The sequence below is a fragment of the Stylophora pistillata genome, chromosome 1 (assembly GCF_964205215.1).
Source record: "Stylophora pistillata chromosome 1, jaStyPist1.2, whole genome shotgun sequence".
Classification (NCBI taxonomy): domain Eukaryota; kingdom Metazoa; phylum Cnidaria; class Anthozoa; order Scleractinia; family Pocilloporidae; genus Stylophora; species Stylophora pistillata.
Window position 1 is genome coordinate 9,086,691 of NC_142519.1, and position 15,782 is coordinate 9,102,472.

The 15,782-nt window shown below is 38.5% G+C and overlaps 1 protein-coding gene across 1 annotated transcript; it reads right to left on the minus strand.

Moving 5' to 3' along the window:
* Positions 1 to 3,480: 3,480 nt before the first annotated feature.
* LOC111326748 (sodium- and chloride-dependent GABA transporter 1) lies at positions 3,481 to 14,667 on the minus strand. The gene is made up of 15 exons (XM_088734534.1): positions 14,331 to 14,667; positions 12,169 to 12,303; positions 11,518 to 11,668; positions 11,097 to 11,195; positions 10,535 to 10,667; positions 8,992 to 9,126; positions 8,488 to 8,591; positions 7,916 to 8,040; positions 7,092 to 7,204; positions 6,417 to 6,545; positions 5,990 to 6,089; positions 5,600 to 5,700; positions 5,070 to 5,243; positions 4,064 to 4,153; positions 3,481 to 3,785 (listed from the first exon to the last, which is right to left on the minus strand). The coding sequence occupies exons 1-15, from the start codon at positions 14,536 to 14,538 to the stop codon at positions 3,780 to 3,782; spliced, it is 1,803 nt and encodes a 600-aa protein (XP_088590660.1). The 5' UTR covers positions 14,539 to 14,667; the 3' UTR covers positions 3,481 to 3,779.
* Between the last annotated feature and the right edge of the window lie 1,115 nt (positions 14,668 to 15,782).

Consider the following 15,782-nt stretch of genomic DNA (forward strand, 5'->3'; position numbering starts at 1 on the left):
TCCAAGCATGACTCGACATTCGTCTGTTAGGTGAAATGGATTGTCTACTAACTTGTAAATCTGGCAAATTTCTGTAATAGAAATTACAGAAGAGAAAATTACAGAAGAGGAAATTACAGAAGAAATTACAGGAGAGAGAAGTTTAGCATTCTTCAAGGATTATTTTTCGGGGAGACTGCAGAGAGTCAAGATTGGGGACCCTTTCCAGTTGGAAAGACGTTAAAAGAGGAGTTCCGCAAGGAAGTGTTTTGGGGCCTGTGTTTTTTAATATATTCATCAACGACTTGTTTTACTCGGTTACGCAAGGTAAATTTCAAGCATATGCGGACGATCATCAGTTATACTCTTCTGATGTCGACCCAGAAGCTCTAGAGAACTGTTTTTGTCGGGAAGTGAGAGTTGCAAATAAGTGGTATCGCAGCAATGGAATGATTGTAAATGAGACAAAACACCAGGCTATAGTCTTGGGAAAAACGGGCCACTTCTCTTGTCCATTAAAAGATTCTTTGGATATATTTGGAAAAAAATATTGACAATAGGTTGCGTTTTGATAATTATATATCAACTATTTGTGAGAAGATAAATGGCCAGTTCAATGTAATGCTAAGATTTCGTAAACTTATCTCTAAAGATACTCTACTAAGATTGTATAAGCCTTTATTATGCCACATTTTAACTATTGTTCGTCTGTATGGCACTTTTGTGGTGCGCGTAGTATTGAGAAGATAGATACTTTAAACAAGCGAATTCTTAGAGTTATCTTGCAGGATTATAATTCTCCCTATGACTTTCTACTTAGCAAAGTTAACTCCAAATCTCTGTATGAAAGACGCCTTCAGACTTTCTTAATTATATTGTACAAGAGCTTGTTTTTTAACTGCTATCCAGGCTATCTAAGGAATATCTTTAGTTTCCGGTCTGTATCCAATAATCTACGCGGAAATTATATTTTGTCTCTACCGTCTACAAAAGCTACTACTTATGGTCTTCACTCCTTTTCATATATGGCTTCAAAACTATAGAACTCTCTTCCGGACTCTCTTAAGTTAGAACGTCTGACTTTTCTGATTTCAAGCGCAAGATTCTACAGTATGACTCTTTCTCATAGTTAAATTTTAGAATGTTACAATTTTACATTTTACACTTTAGTAGTATTTAGAATTATACTTGTAACTCGAAGATACTAGCTTATCCTTTAGCTACTCCAAATTCGAGATTAAATAAAGTATATGTATGTATGTATGTTTAATAGGAAACATTAAGGGGCAAATTACATTGCTTGCAGTGAGTGCAAACACGCTGAATACGCTAAACATATCAAACTCACGGGGTACAATTAGTCTCTAACTGAATTTCGTGACCACGCCCACTTCATCGGCCCACTCAAATCGAGTGTGATTTTTGGATGTTATATCATCTTGCCGACTCTCTGTATAAAAAGTTAACAATGTACCACCGAAATATTGAACTATAATATCATGGCTTTCCATTTTGTGTGTTTTCGTACTACAAAGCAAAGTTTTTCCCTCGTCATTTTCACCTTTTCCCGAGCGGGTCCGTCAAAATTAAGAAGGCGTTCGTGGTCAAAACAAGACCGAGCAAGGAGTCTTGGGCGATTTCTCTCTTACGCAAGCGCAAATTGAAAATATACCGCCAAAATCAAAGAGAGGAACAAATTTCCTTTGTTTTGATATGTAAATTGTCGAACAAGGAGCAGATTGAACCTCGTCAAATGGCTAGTCAAAACAGCCACACCTTCCTCCTTTTGCTCGTTTCCTGTATTATAAGCGTGAAAGCAGTGGGAGAAGAATCGGGTAGCTCGGAAAGCGCTTCACCATCGTTTACTTACGAGATAAACAAGTAAGATTTGTAAAGTTATTTTCTGAAAGAGTCGGAATAAATACATTTTTCTTCAGGTTAGATTGCTGTTTTTACCCTAAACGTCGTCCAATAAATTTTTGTTGCAGCCTACTAATCTATACAATTTCGAAGGAAGATATTCAGATGCTTCACCGTCCCCGAAGGGGGTTCTGTCCTGGTGTACCGGTTCACAAGGAAATTACCATTGTTCTTTCTTTGTTTAGGAGTTATCGGTTAGCTATTGTGTATTGTTTGGTCTTTTGTATTGGCTCTTGTGAACCGGTACACGAGGACAGATCCCCGAAGCTAAGGGTCTCCACTCATCGAAGCGTGTACTGTAGCCAATGCAGTGAAATTTCAGTCTCTTGTTGGGTTTGTCAACCTCCGTGACTTCAATATCATACAATTTTGTATCTTTTCTCTGTGAAATGACCTTTTTAACAGGGCGTATTCTGAGTATTCGTTGCAGAATCGCTTTTGTTCTCTTATCTCTCTCTCTTTGGCTTGTCCGCCATTTTGAAAATTTGCTCAGGAGGGCATCTGGGTTAGTGGCCGCACCAGGCTGGAACCGACAAAAACAAATGTCCATCGCAGTGGGGAAACAGTTTGATATGACACTTCCTTTTCTCTGTAATGTTTCTTTTCTCTAAAAAGGTATCATCTGGTAGAGAAAAAGTTTGATAAATCGTCCTCGCGGTCAGCGTATAACTAGAAAGAGACTGGGATTCAATCGCAAGCGCTCCACCCCTCCCCCTGAGCGTGATTGTTGGGATCTTTCCAGATTCCAACGATACACTTTCGCACGCGAATTCGCTACTCTCTTCTACTCTTTTTGATCGCCGACCATGCAGGCTCCGTTCATGCGTGAACAGTGAGCAGTGAACAGTTTTTTTCAGGTGACAATATATTTCACTCTTGATACTTAGTTTTGGTGATATTTACACTAGTTCTGAAAATGTTTATTTCTAAAGCCCCCTTGTAACTGGGAAAGCTTCTTCTTTTAATAAGATCTTCAAAGACCCTAATGACTTCAAAGAAATAAATCGCGATGTATCTTGTAATATCACAACTTAGAAAATTAATTGATTGGTCTTGAAAATCTCTACAGTCTCTTCTGAAAAACAATTTCTAATTATGGAATATTATGGTCTGTCCGTTACTCTAAGGTTATCAAAAGGGCCAAGCCCCGGCGGGGGGGGGGGAGGGGGGCTACTTCCAAGTAATAGGCTTTTTGGGATGTGCTGCCGGACGGGGTCGCATTTTCATGATCACGAATGGATTGACTTTAATGAGCTTACATTTTCAATAGAGTCACTAGAACGGGACCGCACATTTTCGGGACTTAGTGGGGTGGGGGGGGGAAGAGAACTTCTGGTAGGTAGGGAAGATGGTTAAAAAGTTGCTACCGTATTAAAAAGGGGCGAAGATGGGGTCTATAATCAGCCAAAGAATCATGGACCATAGTGGGATAGTGGTCCTGAGTGGCCAGCAACACATGCTCAGCAAAAATTGACCCAAGTTACCCCCTCCCCTCGAAGCCCAAGCCACCTGAGCTTTACACTCAGCGTGGAAAAAGCCTTGTAAGGAGACACTTAAAAGTGATTCATTGTCAACTACGGGTTCATATGTGATAAAAATATTCTGTTAAATTTCTTTTGAGTCTTAGTGCTTGTAACCTTAAAAACCCTTTTCCTATTTCCGTATATATGTGAAGGTTGACTTCTCCTTTAGAAGGTAGTCTACTTCTGTCGAAAAATAAATTTTTTTTTTCCAAATCAGTAACCTTCCTGATACTGCTCATCTAAATGCTTATTTGGTTATGGCGTTACTTGAACAATGTTACAAAAAAAACTTTTCTATCATAAATGAAGCTTTATACATGGAGTTTTCTTCCTCATCGCAAAACAGGGATTTCGACTTTAAATCTGCAAATAAGAAACATAAAAATACAAAATTAACGGAGAAATTGAAGGAATTTTGAAATGAAATCGTCAGATATTAGATTGGGAGGTATGGAAGCTTGTTTTGCAATAGAGAAACCTCACAATGACCCACAGCAAGGTGAGCGAAGTGATAACGCAGAGGAATAACGGTGATGACACAGGATAAGACAATTTTTTAACAAAGTCACCACTGCTGTGATCCATTTAATCTCATGATCATGTCTCTATTGAGAGTTGAGTTGCACTTCTGGTAAACTTACCAGCGCAAATTGGGTTTTGGAAGGAATTCCATTTTGTTGTTCAATCCTCCTCATGGTTTCTTCATCAGGCTTAAGCAGGTTCAAGAATCTCTAAAACAATACAAGACTGTGAGAGAATCGAAAGCACTGCTCTTTTGCCAAAGAGAACCTCAGTGAATTGCAATTACCAGATTACTATAAGCTAACCCGGTTTTAACGTCCTAAAAATTATGCTTTTTAAAGTGAGAAAGCAAAACTCCTGTTCAGTGGACACTCTCCAACTAGTATTTGAATTGAAAGTGGAAATATAATTAATCCCCTCCGTTAACATAAAAATAAGGGCCTTAAGCAGTCAGGACGGCAACGCCAAGGAAGAATTCAATTAAAAAATGAATTTCTACTCTTAGTTAGAATTTCAAAAATGGCTGCATGAGCTTACTGTCTCATACGGCGCCGCAGCTCAACTTCAGCATGACGTATAAAAGTAGCGTTGAGTTCCAAATGGAAATTAAAATAATTTGCCGTCGCCGTTTCGGTTCGCAGACGACGCAATTTTTGGCGATTTCACGTTGTTGTTTTGCATAGGACGGCTAAGAAATGTACAAAGTTACAAAATGCATGTGCTGAGCTATTATTCTGCCTATTAGATCTCTTGTTTTTCCACGTCCTCGTTGCCGTCGCTGTCGTGGTTGCTTAAGGTCCCTAATAAGGGCTCTATTAATAACAATGAAGCTGGACAAAGAAGAGAAATATTGGCTTTAGGTATGTCGTTCTTGACAGTTTTCAGCTGGTACATTACATGAGATGCGAGGTGGTGCAGTTAGCTGTACATTTTCTTTGCAGTTGTTCACATCAGGGCGCTGCACTCCCGTTGTCGAATTTTAAAAGTGCCAGGGGTTATATTATAGGTAATTACACCGCTGCGGGTTTTTTCTGTGCATAACGCTGTTTCGGTAATGTTCAATGAAAAAGTTTACAACCTACCGATTACAGCATTGATAAAAAATTAGTCAGAAGATCGTCTTACCTGTTTAAGTGGGAGCGATTTGTCATCAGTCAGCAGCCTGTATAAGGCGTAACCGGGAACGCAAAGAACAGAAGAGAGGCAAAGGCCCCATCCCACGAATTCAGACCAGACGGGATATTTGTAATCACCAAGTGACAGTCCAGACCATTCCACGCACTGCCAGACAAATATGACCTGGTGGTACGGAAGAATTGTAACATACTGAATGCTGTAGGTTAAGTATTGAGTTATGACATAGTGTGGTTTTAGCTAGATTGACGGATGTCAACTGACGAATAATACTTGTTACGTCTTTTAATTCATACACGGGAAAGCTGACATTATTTTTCACATGCCACACTAGGATATTCTTCTGAAAAACAAGCGTTCACTTCACCATTCCGCTAGGTTCATCGAAGAGTTAGTCTCTTCAAAAGCTTGCATTATACCTGTCTGAGATTCGGGTTAATAAGAGTTCCTTGGAGAGGTTATGTATCATGGCAAGAATGTACGGTAAGAAACTTGCCGACGGTTATGAAACGATCCCTTACCAGAATAATGACAGGTGAGATAAACTTCCAGCACCATCTGAAATAGATGTTTGGTCGATGCCCCACCATGCTCTCGATGTTATTGCAGAATTTTTCCGTGCCTGTTTCAAATAAGAACAGGTGAGTGAGAAGCTGGAAAAGTATTAGGAAAACAGCATTTTATTTTCCTCAGAGAAAGTCATTAAGTGCCATGACTTTCTAGGAGGTGGTAGATTGGAAAAAAAAGGCTAATTAAAAGTGCCTAGACTGATTTTTCGCTGCAAATAAAAAATTAAGTTCACAAAAGAGTTATGAGCAAATACTGTTTAGTTATGGAATTCATTCAAAGTTTCTGGTATTCTTTCCGTTGTATGTACCTTTTCCTGCAGATTGTAAATTTGTTTTCCTTACCGTACACCCATCCAATAGCGACTGTTTCAAGAAGCGCAATAAGAACCAATGAGATTCCTCCACTCTGGATGTCAAACATCTCGAACACGTACAATCCACCCTACACGAAAATAAAGATAAAAAGGATGATGCGTATAAATATGGGGCAATCATCGCTTAAAATGAAGGAAAATAGCATTTTACTTTCCTCAGAGAAAGTCATTAAGTGCCATGACTTTCTAGGAGGAGGTAGATTGGAAAAAAAGGCTAATTAAAAATGCCTCGAATGATTTTTCGCCGCAAATAAAAAATTAAGTTCACAAAATAATCATGAGCAAATACTGTTTATTTATGGAATTCCTTCAAAGCTTCTGGTATTTTTCCATTGTATGTACTTATTTACGGTTAGGAACCGTTAGTTAAACAGCCACTCTTCAGTATGGATTACCTGTGTAACATGAGCAAGCCCAAGGATGTAACAGATGATACAAAAGCCAAGGGAAATAAGAGACTTGTATTTACGGAAGCGCGGTGACCAGTCCAGAATAACTGTGGTACAAGTTTCCACGCCAACAAACTTAAATGGAATGAATAAAGACATAAATAACCTAGAAGAGAGAGTATCTACTCAGATCTGGGGGATTGAATGATTAATTAATAATCTAATGTAGGCTCAGTGGTGCATGAGAGGTAGGGTTAAAGTTACCGAAAAATTTAAAGCAATTTCAGGGAGCAGGGTTGGCGTAGTGGTGAGAGCGCTCGCCTTCCACCAATGTGTCCCGGGTTCGATTCCCGGAACTCGGCATCATAAGTGGATTGAGTTTGTTGGTTCTCTACAGAGGTTTTTCTCCGGGTACTCCGGTTTTCCCCTCTCCTCCAAAAACCATCATCATTTGAATTTATTTAATTTAGAGTTTATTTGGATTTACACACGACCCCACAAGCTGTTCAGCTCTAAAATTTATCGCGTCTAAATTAAGGTATTGTTATTATTATTATTATTATTATTATTATTGTCATTATTCTCAAGTAAACTCGTCATTTAATCTGCCGAACATGAAGGCGTTATATAAAATGATTTGCGCCAGGGAAGAATTGGATCGAAATGGTTTTACATACTAACCTGGCTGTCAAGTCCAAGATTAAACAACATAAAGAAAAAGAGAAATGCCCAGAGTTGAGACACCGGAAGCTGCTTGATTCCTTCAGGAAACGCCATAAACACCAGACCTGGCCCTGAAAAGAAAACAAAATACATAATTCTTTTACTACTTAGCACAGATCGAAAAAGATGGTTGGAGAGCTCGCATGTCATTTATACTTTATTCTATTCTCTTTTCCCCTAAAAGTACAGTAAAGTCCGGCAGTTAACAGGAGGTTCCAGGTGAGCTATCTCTTAAGTATATCACCTACAAGGGGGGTGCAACCCATGTTTGCATAGCTCAGAAACTCACTGAAACGATCGAACCCATATAGAGGCAGAAGATAGAACTTGTATAACTGAATATCACTGAATACATTTTACATATCAACAAACAAAGTGTCTCTTAGTGAATCCGTCGGTAGGGCAGGAGCTCTAGATAGGAATCAGATATATTTGTTCTAAAATTGAGGAGCTTCCCGTCCGTTTGCGCCTTAAATGTTGAGGGAAAAAAAGACAAATTTGGCTCCATCGATTTCATCAACAGACAGGCTAAAATTACTAGTTGAGTTAAATAATACTGTGGCTTAACCCTTAACTCAAGATTTGATTGTCAATTCTCCCATCTAGCTGCTTCACATTTCCTTGTTAATTAGTTACGAGAAATTGGTGTTAGATCAGGATAACAACTTCTACCTGATAAGTTTGAGTATTCTCATTACCTGTTTGCTGGATAATGTATGGATATTATAAGGAGAAGTTTCATTTAAATCCCTTCGGGGAGTTAAAGGGTGAAAGACCATTACCTCCTTTAACTGCATTTCCAACTTCAGTTTTCAGTAAGTGTGCCATGAACCCCATCATGGTGAAGACGGTAAACCCAGCGAAAAAGCTGGTCAGGCAATTGATAAGTGACACCACCACGCTGTCTCTGAAAGATGAGTTTGGATACTGTTTTAAGAATGAGTTTTCAAGCAGGAGTAAGCAAACACAAATGTCTTCATTGCTCTCGAAGAGGGAAGTAGCAATTGAGGATACTGATCATGAACTTCATGCTGCTGGAGATTGTTTCTTACACAGGGGTGAAATCAGGATCTTGTTGGGGGGGGGGGGGGTTGTTTAGGCTTCCAAAAGGGCTCCAGGGCTCTTGGTCACCAGAGGAAAAAGGTTTCAGGTCTTCAAGAATGAAAAATGAGAATTGAATGATTCTATATATCACTAAGCTTTAAATACAAGGAAGCTTGTACAAGGTATCTTGGCTTTGTCTTTTACATATATCTTAGCTTAGTCTTTTACATATATCTGTCCTTTAATTTGTGACTCGAGATCAGAGTAAGTCAGAAATCATTTTTGCTTTTAAGGCTACGTCTTCTGTTACCTTTCGCAATTGTTATTAAACTTGTTAAAACTGCTGTAGGTGAGAAGTCCTCCCATGCCGATACTGAGTGAATAAAATATCTGACCGGCGGCTTGCACCCACACCTAAGGATATTATTATAGACGTGATACTTCGAAAGCATTGGAACAGTTAATTAATGGTTCTTATTGCATGTAGTACACATTTTTAGCGACGTTTTTACTTAAACTAGTCAGGAACTGACAAGGACTACACAGCACTTTCTTAGAACATCTTACGATCGCATCAATTTGTTTGAATTTTGTTACAATGTCAAATTTGTCCCTCACTGAATATGTAACATACATACATATCTAGTATAATACTGTAGTCATGGCCGGCGTTTTCATCACCGTTGTAGTCCTTGTTTGCTTGAAAACTCCATATTTTTCCCCAGAGAGCAGCAGAGCAAAAGATGAGGCAATGTCTATCTACCAAGTAAACTCGAGAACCTCATAAGTTAAGACAATGAGCGCAAATTCTCACCTTTGGATCCTTTAGTCTGGAGAAATCAGGATTCAAATAGAACAGGACTCCATCGCCAGCCCCCTCCAAAGTAGCACCTCGTATGAGAAGAATGAACAAAACTACGTAGGGAAACAGCGCTGTAAAGTACACAACCTGCATAAGGAACATCAGTAAGTGTTTTGGGAAAAAAAATTATTTACCTGTTATGCTTATGCTTCTCGAAAATGGGGAAAAAATTTGTGCACAAGAATAAATAGTCCTCCGGAAGAGTATAAGCCGAATTGGGTATACTGGAAGTTTAAAGTCAATGCTACGAATATCAACCCAGAAATTATAAGAATTATTAATTGGCAGACCACTTTATGTTTGGGGCATATCGTCAGATTTACCCCCCTCCTAATGTCCCACCGTATAATGTGTCAACTGAAACAAAACGTAGCTGAATGGCACTTTAGATAGATAGATAGTTTATTATCAAAAACCTTGCAGCCACAGGCTGAATTACGTTTGATTTACAATAAAATATATACTACAAAAAATATATGGCTAAGAAGAACTAATTAAAAAGACAAAAATATATAATCAAGAGAAAAACAATATTACATCATTGCTTTATGGACATAGTGATGGATAAAACTATTTCGAGTACGAATGGTGTGGAGGCGCCGTGTAGTAAAAGAGTGCCGACTCCTTAAATTGACTTCGCACTCATTCTTGGGAGGTAGTAAGCTATAGAGCTTGTGCGAGGGATTAGACAGGATGGAATTAAAAAGCTTATCACATAAGAACTCGCGGCGGTTGTGTAAGGGAACTAGACCAGTCAAAAGAAGCGCCTCATTGTACGAACAATCTGGATAGATAATACGTAAAGCTCGCCTTTGACATCTCTCAAGATCTACTGAAAGGTATTGCGGGAGGCTATGATGATAAACAGGGCATGCATATTCAGTGACAGGCCTAATACAAGTCAAATAGAAGAGCAAAAGTTCCTCCAACTTGACCTGTGCACGCTTAAGCTGACGCAAAAAATACAGGCGCTTGTTTACTTTCTTTACAACTTCGGATACGTGATTATTCCACGTGAGATCGCAAGATATCTGCAAACCTAAGATCTTTGCTTGCTCTACACACTCTAAGTCCTGATCATTAACCTTAATTGGATCAAAGTTCTTTCTAGAGTGACTGAATGTTATGCGCAGTTCCTTGCACTTGGTTTCATTTAATTGGAACTTGTCAGCAGAAGCTTGCGTCGCGAGTTCGTCAACCGCTTGTTGGACTTTGCTGACCTCAGACTTCATGACTGTTTCAGAAATAGTGGACTCCTCTTTGCACTTTGCAAGATTAACAAGTGAAAATGATATTTTGGTCGCTTAAGTGAATTTCCTGAGTTTAGTTTAAATAGATTAAGAGCTTAGTTGTCAGACGCCAATTCCACAATGATTGATTTTGAAATAATAATAGCAGCATAAATAACTTTGAATATGTCATTTTTAGAGCCCGAGTCTGAACGCAAAGGATCATATTCATAAGACTGATAAAGGTAATGATTACTAAAAAATACCTTTCCAACTGATTTAACTCCTTTCCATACACAGAAGTAAACAACGATCCAACCCACGAGTAGAGCAACCGCAAGCTCTCCACGTACCTCTCCTGGTTGATCTATTCCATCAGACAACTTGAGTACGTGATTGCTAGAACAATGAAGACGGCCACAATTTAAATTGAAAGTTTAAATCAATCTCCTCTAACTTAGTAGATGAAATCCCTCATCCATTCACGATCGGTGAATAATAACATAACATAACATAACATAACAGAACATAAGTATATGGACTTCGAGGTGTTCCCAAACGAGAGACTTACTGGCGTTTTGCGAAATGGCTGATTATCATATTGTTATCAGTGTTAACGGGAAATTAGAGGAACTTTTCACTACCCTAACCCTTACTAAGATGGGAAATATGAGGAACTTGACACTACCCTTCCTTTCTCCCCATTTCCTGTGTTTTCTTCCTTGCCACGTTTTTCAAGTTTTAATGGTTGTAGAGGCTTTCGTCAACACTTATTGTTCGCGTATCTAGAGTCAATTTATTCAATTGTGCATTAGACATGTCTCTTACTTAAAGTATTCTTCCTCTGGAGAGATGTAACTTCCGGTGCAATTGACAGGAAGACCAATGGCTGTGCAGTTCACTTTTGCATCCATTACCCGTTCTTTTCTTAAAAAGAAGAAGATGAAAAAAAAAAGAAAAAAAATAGAATTAACAAAAATTAAAATGCAATCCACGCAGAGTTTCAAAGCCTACTGAAGGTATCAGAGAGGCTAAGTCAGTTAGATATAGCGTTCTTGCATTCCGATAACTGCAGCCTTTAATAATGTTGTAATCTAAGGATCTAAGATCAGACAGAGAGTCATTCTCAGTCATCCCATAGATATCATGTTGTTTGATTTACATGCATCCCTCTCGTCACATGTGTTCATACACTCTCCAATAGCAATGATACTTTTTCGTCGTGATTGTTATTACAGTAGTAACTTACTTGCAGTAATTAGAATTCCACTCATTTCCACATTCACCCCAAGGCAGAGTCTTTCGGAAAGTCGCAAACAAATAATACAGAGTCCAAGCGATGATGACATTGTAATAAATGCTGATTAAGAATGTAATCACTAGCATAGCATACCCAAGACCTGGAATTACACAAACATACTGTCTTAAACAACTAGTTTTACACTGGGTACTTAAAGTAATTGTTCAGCAAGGTAACAGCTCTTTTTTGCTGTCAGAGTGAATGCGATATAAACAAAATATAGGTTGATTATCTACACCTATGTGGTCCTTTTGGGCTCTTAGCATTTTTGTGAGTGAGACTCCTTTTTTAATCCCATCTCAAGTAAATGCATTATGATAATGGTACTTTTATGCACTTTAATAAGATCCCAAGAAACCTTCAAAGGTCTTTTATACCCAAAAATTAAATTCTCCACACTGTCTTCTTTACATTTTCTCTGGAACTAACAAGAAAAATTTGTTTGACAACCAGGAAATGACTAATGATAATTTCCTTTATTCTCAGGACCTTTACATTTGATTCAAGGGTGACACTGTAAAGGCAAATTAGGAGCCAGTCACTCTTAGGGGGAAAGAGTTAATTCTTGACAATATAAATAATGAACTGCAGTACCGATACCTCCAAACAAAGGACAAATTGCCGCCCATGATTTGACGATTCCTTTTCCAACATACTGACCAAGAGCCACCTCCAGGTAGAAGATGGGAATTCCACAGAACACGAGGCAAATCAAATATGGGATCAGAAAGGAGGCTGGGAAGTTAACAAATATTGATGATATTTACTTAACTGCTGAGTTTTTATATTTGTATAGACGAATTTTAACAATCAATGGTTTATGGTAACACCGATCTGAGGTTGAATACTTAATTTTAAGTTGACAGAATAAACACAGATAAAAAAGAAGATGGTTATTCGCCCTGGGGCGAGAAACAAAACGCTTGCTTATGTACATGACGTTAGGATGCTCCAGCAAAGAAAGTACATGATGTCCTTTACACCATTCAGATATAAAGTTAAAGACACGAACATTATCTGGAGACATTGACAATGAAAGGTATTTCGCTTACAGGATTCACGGTGAAATTTTGGAAATAAAGGCAAACCGACACTAACCATAAAATAATTAGTTTCTCTTTGGCAAAGTATTTAACTAAAGCTGACTTTAATCGGGAACTTTTGTGTCCAGTTTCTTTTTCATTTCGGCTTCAGAAATATGGTATTGATCTCGTTTGATTTTATATTTGTCACCAGTTGAGGTGATATAGGACCCTGATGCAAGCAAGGACTTACACGCGTAAGTTGTTTGTAAGTTCTTGTATATGTCTAAGCAGGCACCCCTTTATTTTCCTCCGGTAGAAAATAGGGATAGTCTAACTGTTAACATGTGAGCACGGTTAGGCCTGTCCCTGCAATGGAAAAATACTTGCTGACCTAGAGGTCAGATAGGTACAAGTATCAGTGAATTTTTCAGTATAAGAATAAAGAGCTCTCTATTGTTGGAGCCTGTTTTGCTGTTTATTAGTTACGTTTTCAAATGTTGCTTCTTTATCTCATCCGCAGCTGAAAGCAACGCTTTGAGCAATAGAGAAATGAAAAAAACTGAGAGCAATTTCGCATACATTGCTGAAATTAAAACAAGATCTAAAGAAAAGCTCACGGCGATGAAATTATGCAATTGACGCCCCACTCTCCCCCGATAAGGCAAAGACTGCTCAAACTAGCAACGACGATAATTTTTGGAGCCGGTCCACTATTACATAACAACCCTTTGATTACGTGAAACTTGACTCTAGTCATTGCCAAAACGTTTGAAGCTTAGGAATGTTGAGAAAAGTCTTGTATCAACGCGTTTAACGATTCTGTTCACCCAGAGGTTATTTCAGTTTCTGAAAGTATCGTCGAATTAAGTAATTTTCCATCTCAAGGACAGGTCTATCTGCGCCAGAAATGTCAAAAATTGTACTCAAAGCCGGCTACTTGAGTGGTTACGATTTGGTATGCTGTATTTTGTAGCAGCGTTTGTATGATAGAAAAACTGGACATTTCAAATCACTTTTGGAAGTTGCAATTTGTCATCGATTACAGAATACTAAGTGAAAAAATTTTACTTTGACTGAGGCTCGCTTCAAGTGAATCCGTTAGAAACGCGAAACCCTAGTTTTGGAGTTGTGTGCCTGCTTGTTGTTGTTTTTAAATCTATCAACAAACGATCCCTTTTTTAAGAAAGGTACTTAAGTAATAAGAGGTGCACGCAAATTTCTTCTTCTCTCGCCTGTATCAAATATAAAGATCTTTCTTTGTACGGAGATCGGGCTGTAATTTTATCATCTTTCTTACTTGGTATTTATACGCACGAGGCTTTCCAGATTCCTCATCCTAACATTCGGAAGAGCATTCAAGCGCAAAATTGTAAGGTCTGAGGTTCAAATCCTCTTGAGCTTGTGGTGGACTCTTTCTCTTGTCCCACAATTGTAAAAAAATCTTAAACATCTTACTTTAATCGAAAAATGAGCTCAAAATTTACTGTCTATCTCTATGCGCTGACCTCCGTAGTGTTTATCTTTCTGGATTAATTACAATATTTTCCCTTCCATTTGGTAATAATTTAGCAGAACGATCACGCTGTATTTTGGCGATTTAGAAAAAAAAATCGAAATGCAAGGCGAATCAAATCAATAGCATGTTTTTTATTCCAATTTTCTCTATACCTTTTGAGAGCGAGAATGCTAAAAACCACGGGTATCAACGATATAGAGGTTTTCGAATGACACTCTTACCTCCTCCATTGATGTAGCAAAGATACGGGAAACGCCACAAGTTGCCAAGTCCCACAGCATAACCAATGCATGATAACAGAAAATCAAGTTTTCTTGTCCACTGCTCTCGCTTTCCATCTTCTTCTTCTTCAACAGCTTCAACGGGCCTGGTTTCTTCACTTGAAGAGTTCAAGGGATTCAGAAGTTCGGAGTCGTGATTGTTCGCCATAGTTGCACTGACGCCTGATGTGTGTTGGTGCACGAGATGAATAAACTGGATAGCTTCAGCCAATGCATGCTTTTAAGTAGTTCAATATCTGTGACTTGGTTTCGCGCAAACACGTATGTACCCATTTTTTAATTGAAAATTTACTGCTTATTCCCGTCTGTCTTTTGCGACCCTTAATCGCATAATTTGACTTGTTGCCAACATTGAAATGATATTTGTCACCATTTCACACTGAATGATGATGAATGTTGGATTGTTACACAATTGTTTCACGTTACGGTGTGTTTTTGGTCGCAAAATTTTCAATGAAATTGTCATTAGTTAATTTCTGCGCATTTCAGAATCAACAATGATTCAGAGCAATAACTCGGGAATGTATAAAGACCGGGACTGCTGAACTGCTGAAAACAACAGGAACTCTGAGAAAATTAGCCTCAAAGGAAGAGAAAGACGAAAATAAACATGTCTAACTTCTGACAAATTGCTTTTAGTCGATTGCGTATTCTTCCCAAACTTATGTTGACATCAACATCCCATTTAGCTAATCGGTGTCACTGGATACGAAAACCACTTTGATCCACTTGACTTGACCTCGTAGTCTCGTCTTTCAGCAGACACATTGCCAAGTTAGGTTTTTTCGACAGCGAGGGAGATTTTTGAAATATTAAATTATCTCGCAGGTTTTGTTTCCGAATTCTTACATCCCACTTATGCATGTTTCTCAGTGATTCACGCTCATTTTCAGGATGATCTTCTCTAACAGTAAAGTAAACAATTTGTTTCATTACCGGCTTCTGCACAACCTAGAAATCCTTTTTGTGTTAAGCATAATTTACCGCCGGTAGGTATATTTTATATCTGACTTGCCTTAGCTGAGTCAAGACGCAGCCCGAGAATGTTCCGAAGTTAGATTTGAACGGAAACCTAGAGCTACCCACTGCAGCCCGCGGTTAATGTTCAGTTCCTATTGTTTACTCATGTTCACTAATTTTGGGATGCGGTTAGCATCAAGGCCACAAATGTCCATGATGCATGCTTCTGTTTCTATTTGAAAGACTTTTTTCGTAACGTCCCTTAATCCCTTCACAGATCAAAATACATCGTTAAAGCTTCTTTTCATATCATTGGTACAGACCGCTGACAGTGGTGATTCTCTTCCTTCATAAACGTTGTTGACTTTGGAACTACTGTAATCAAATGACTGCAGAGGCTTTTAAAGCAGGTTATGTCTTGCACGGGAAATA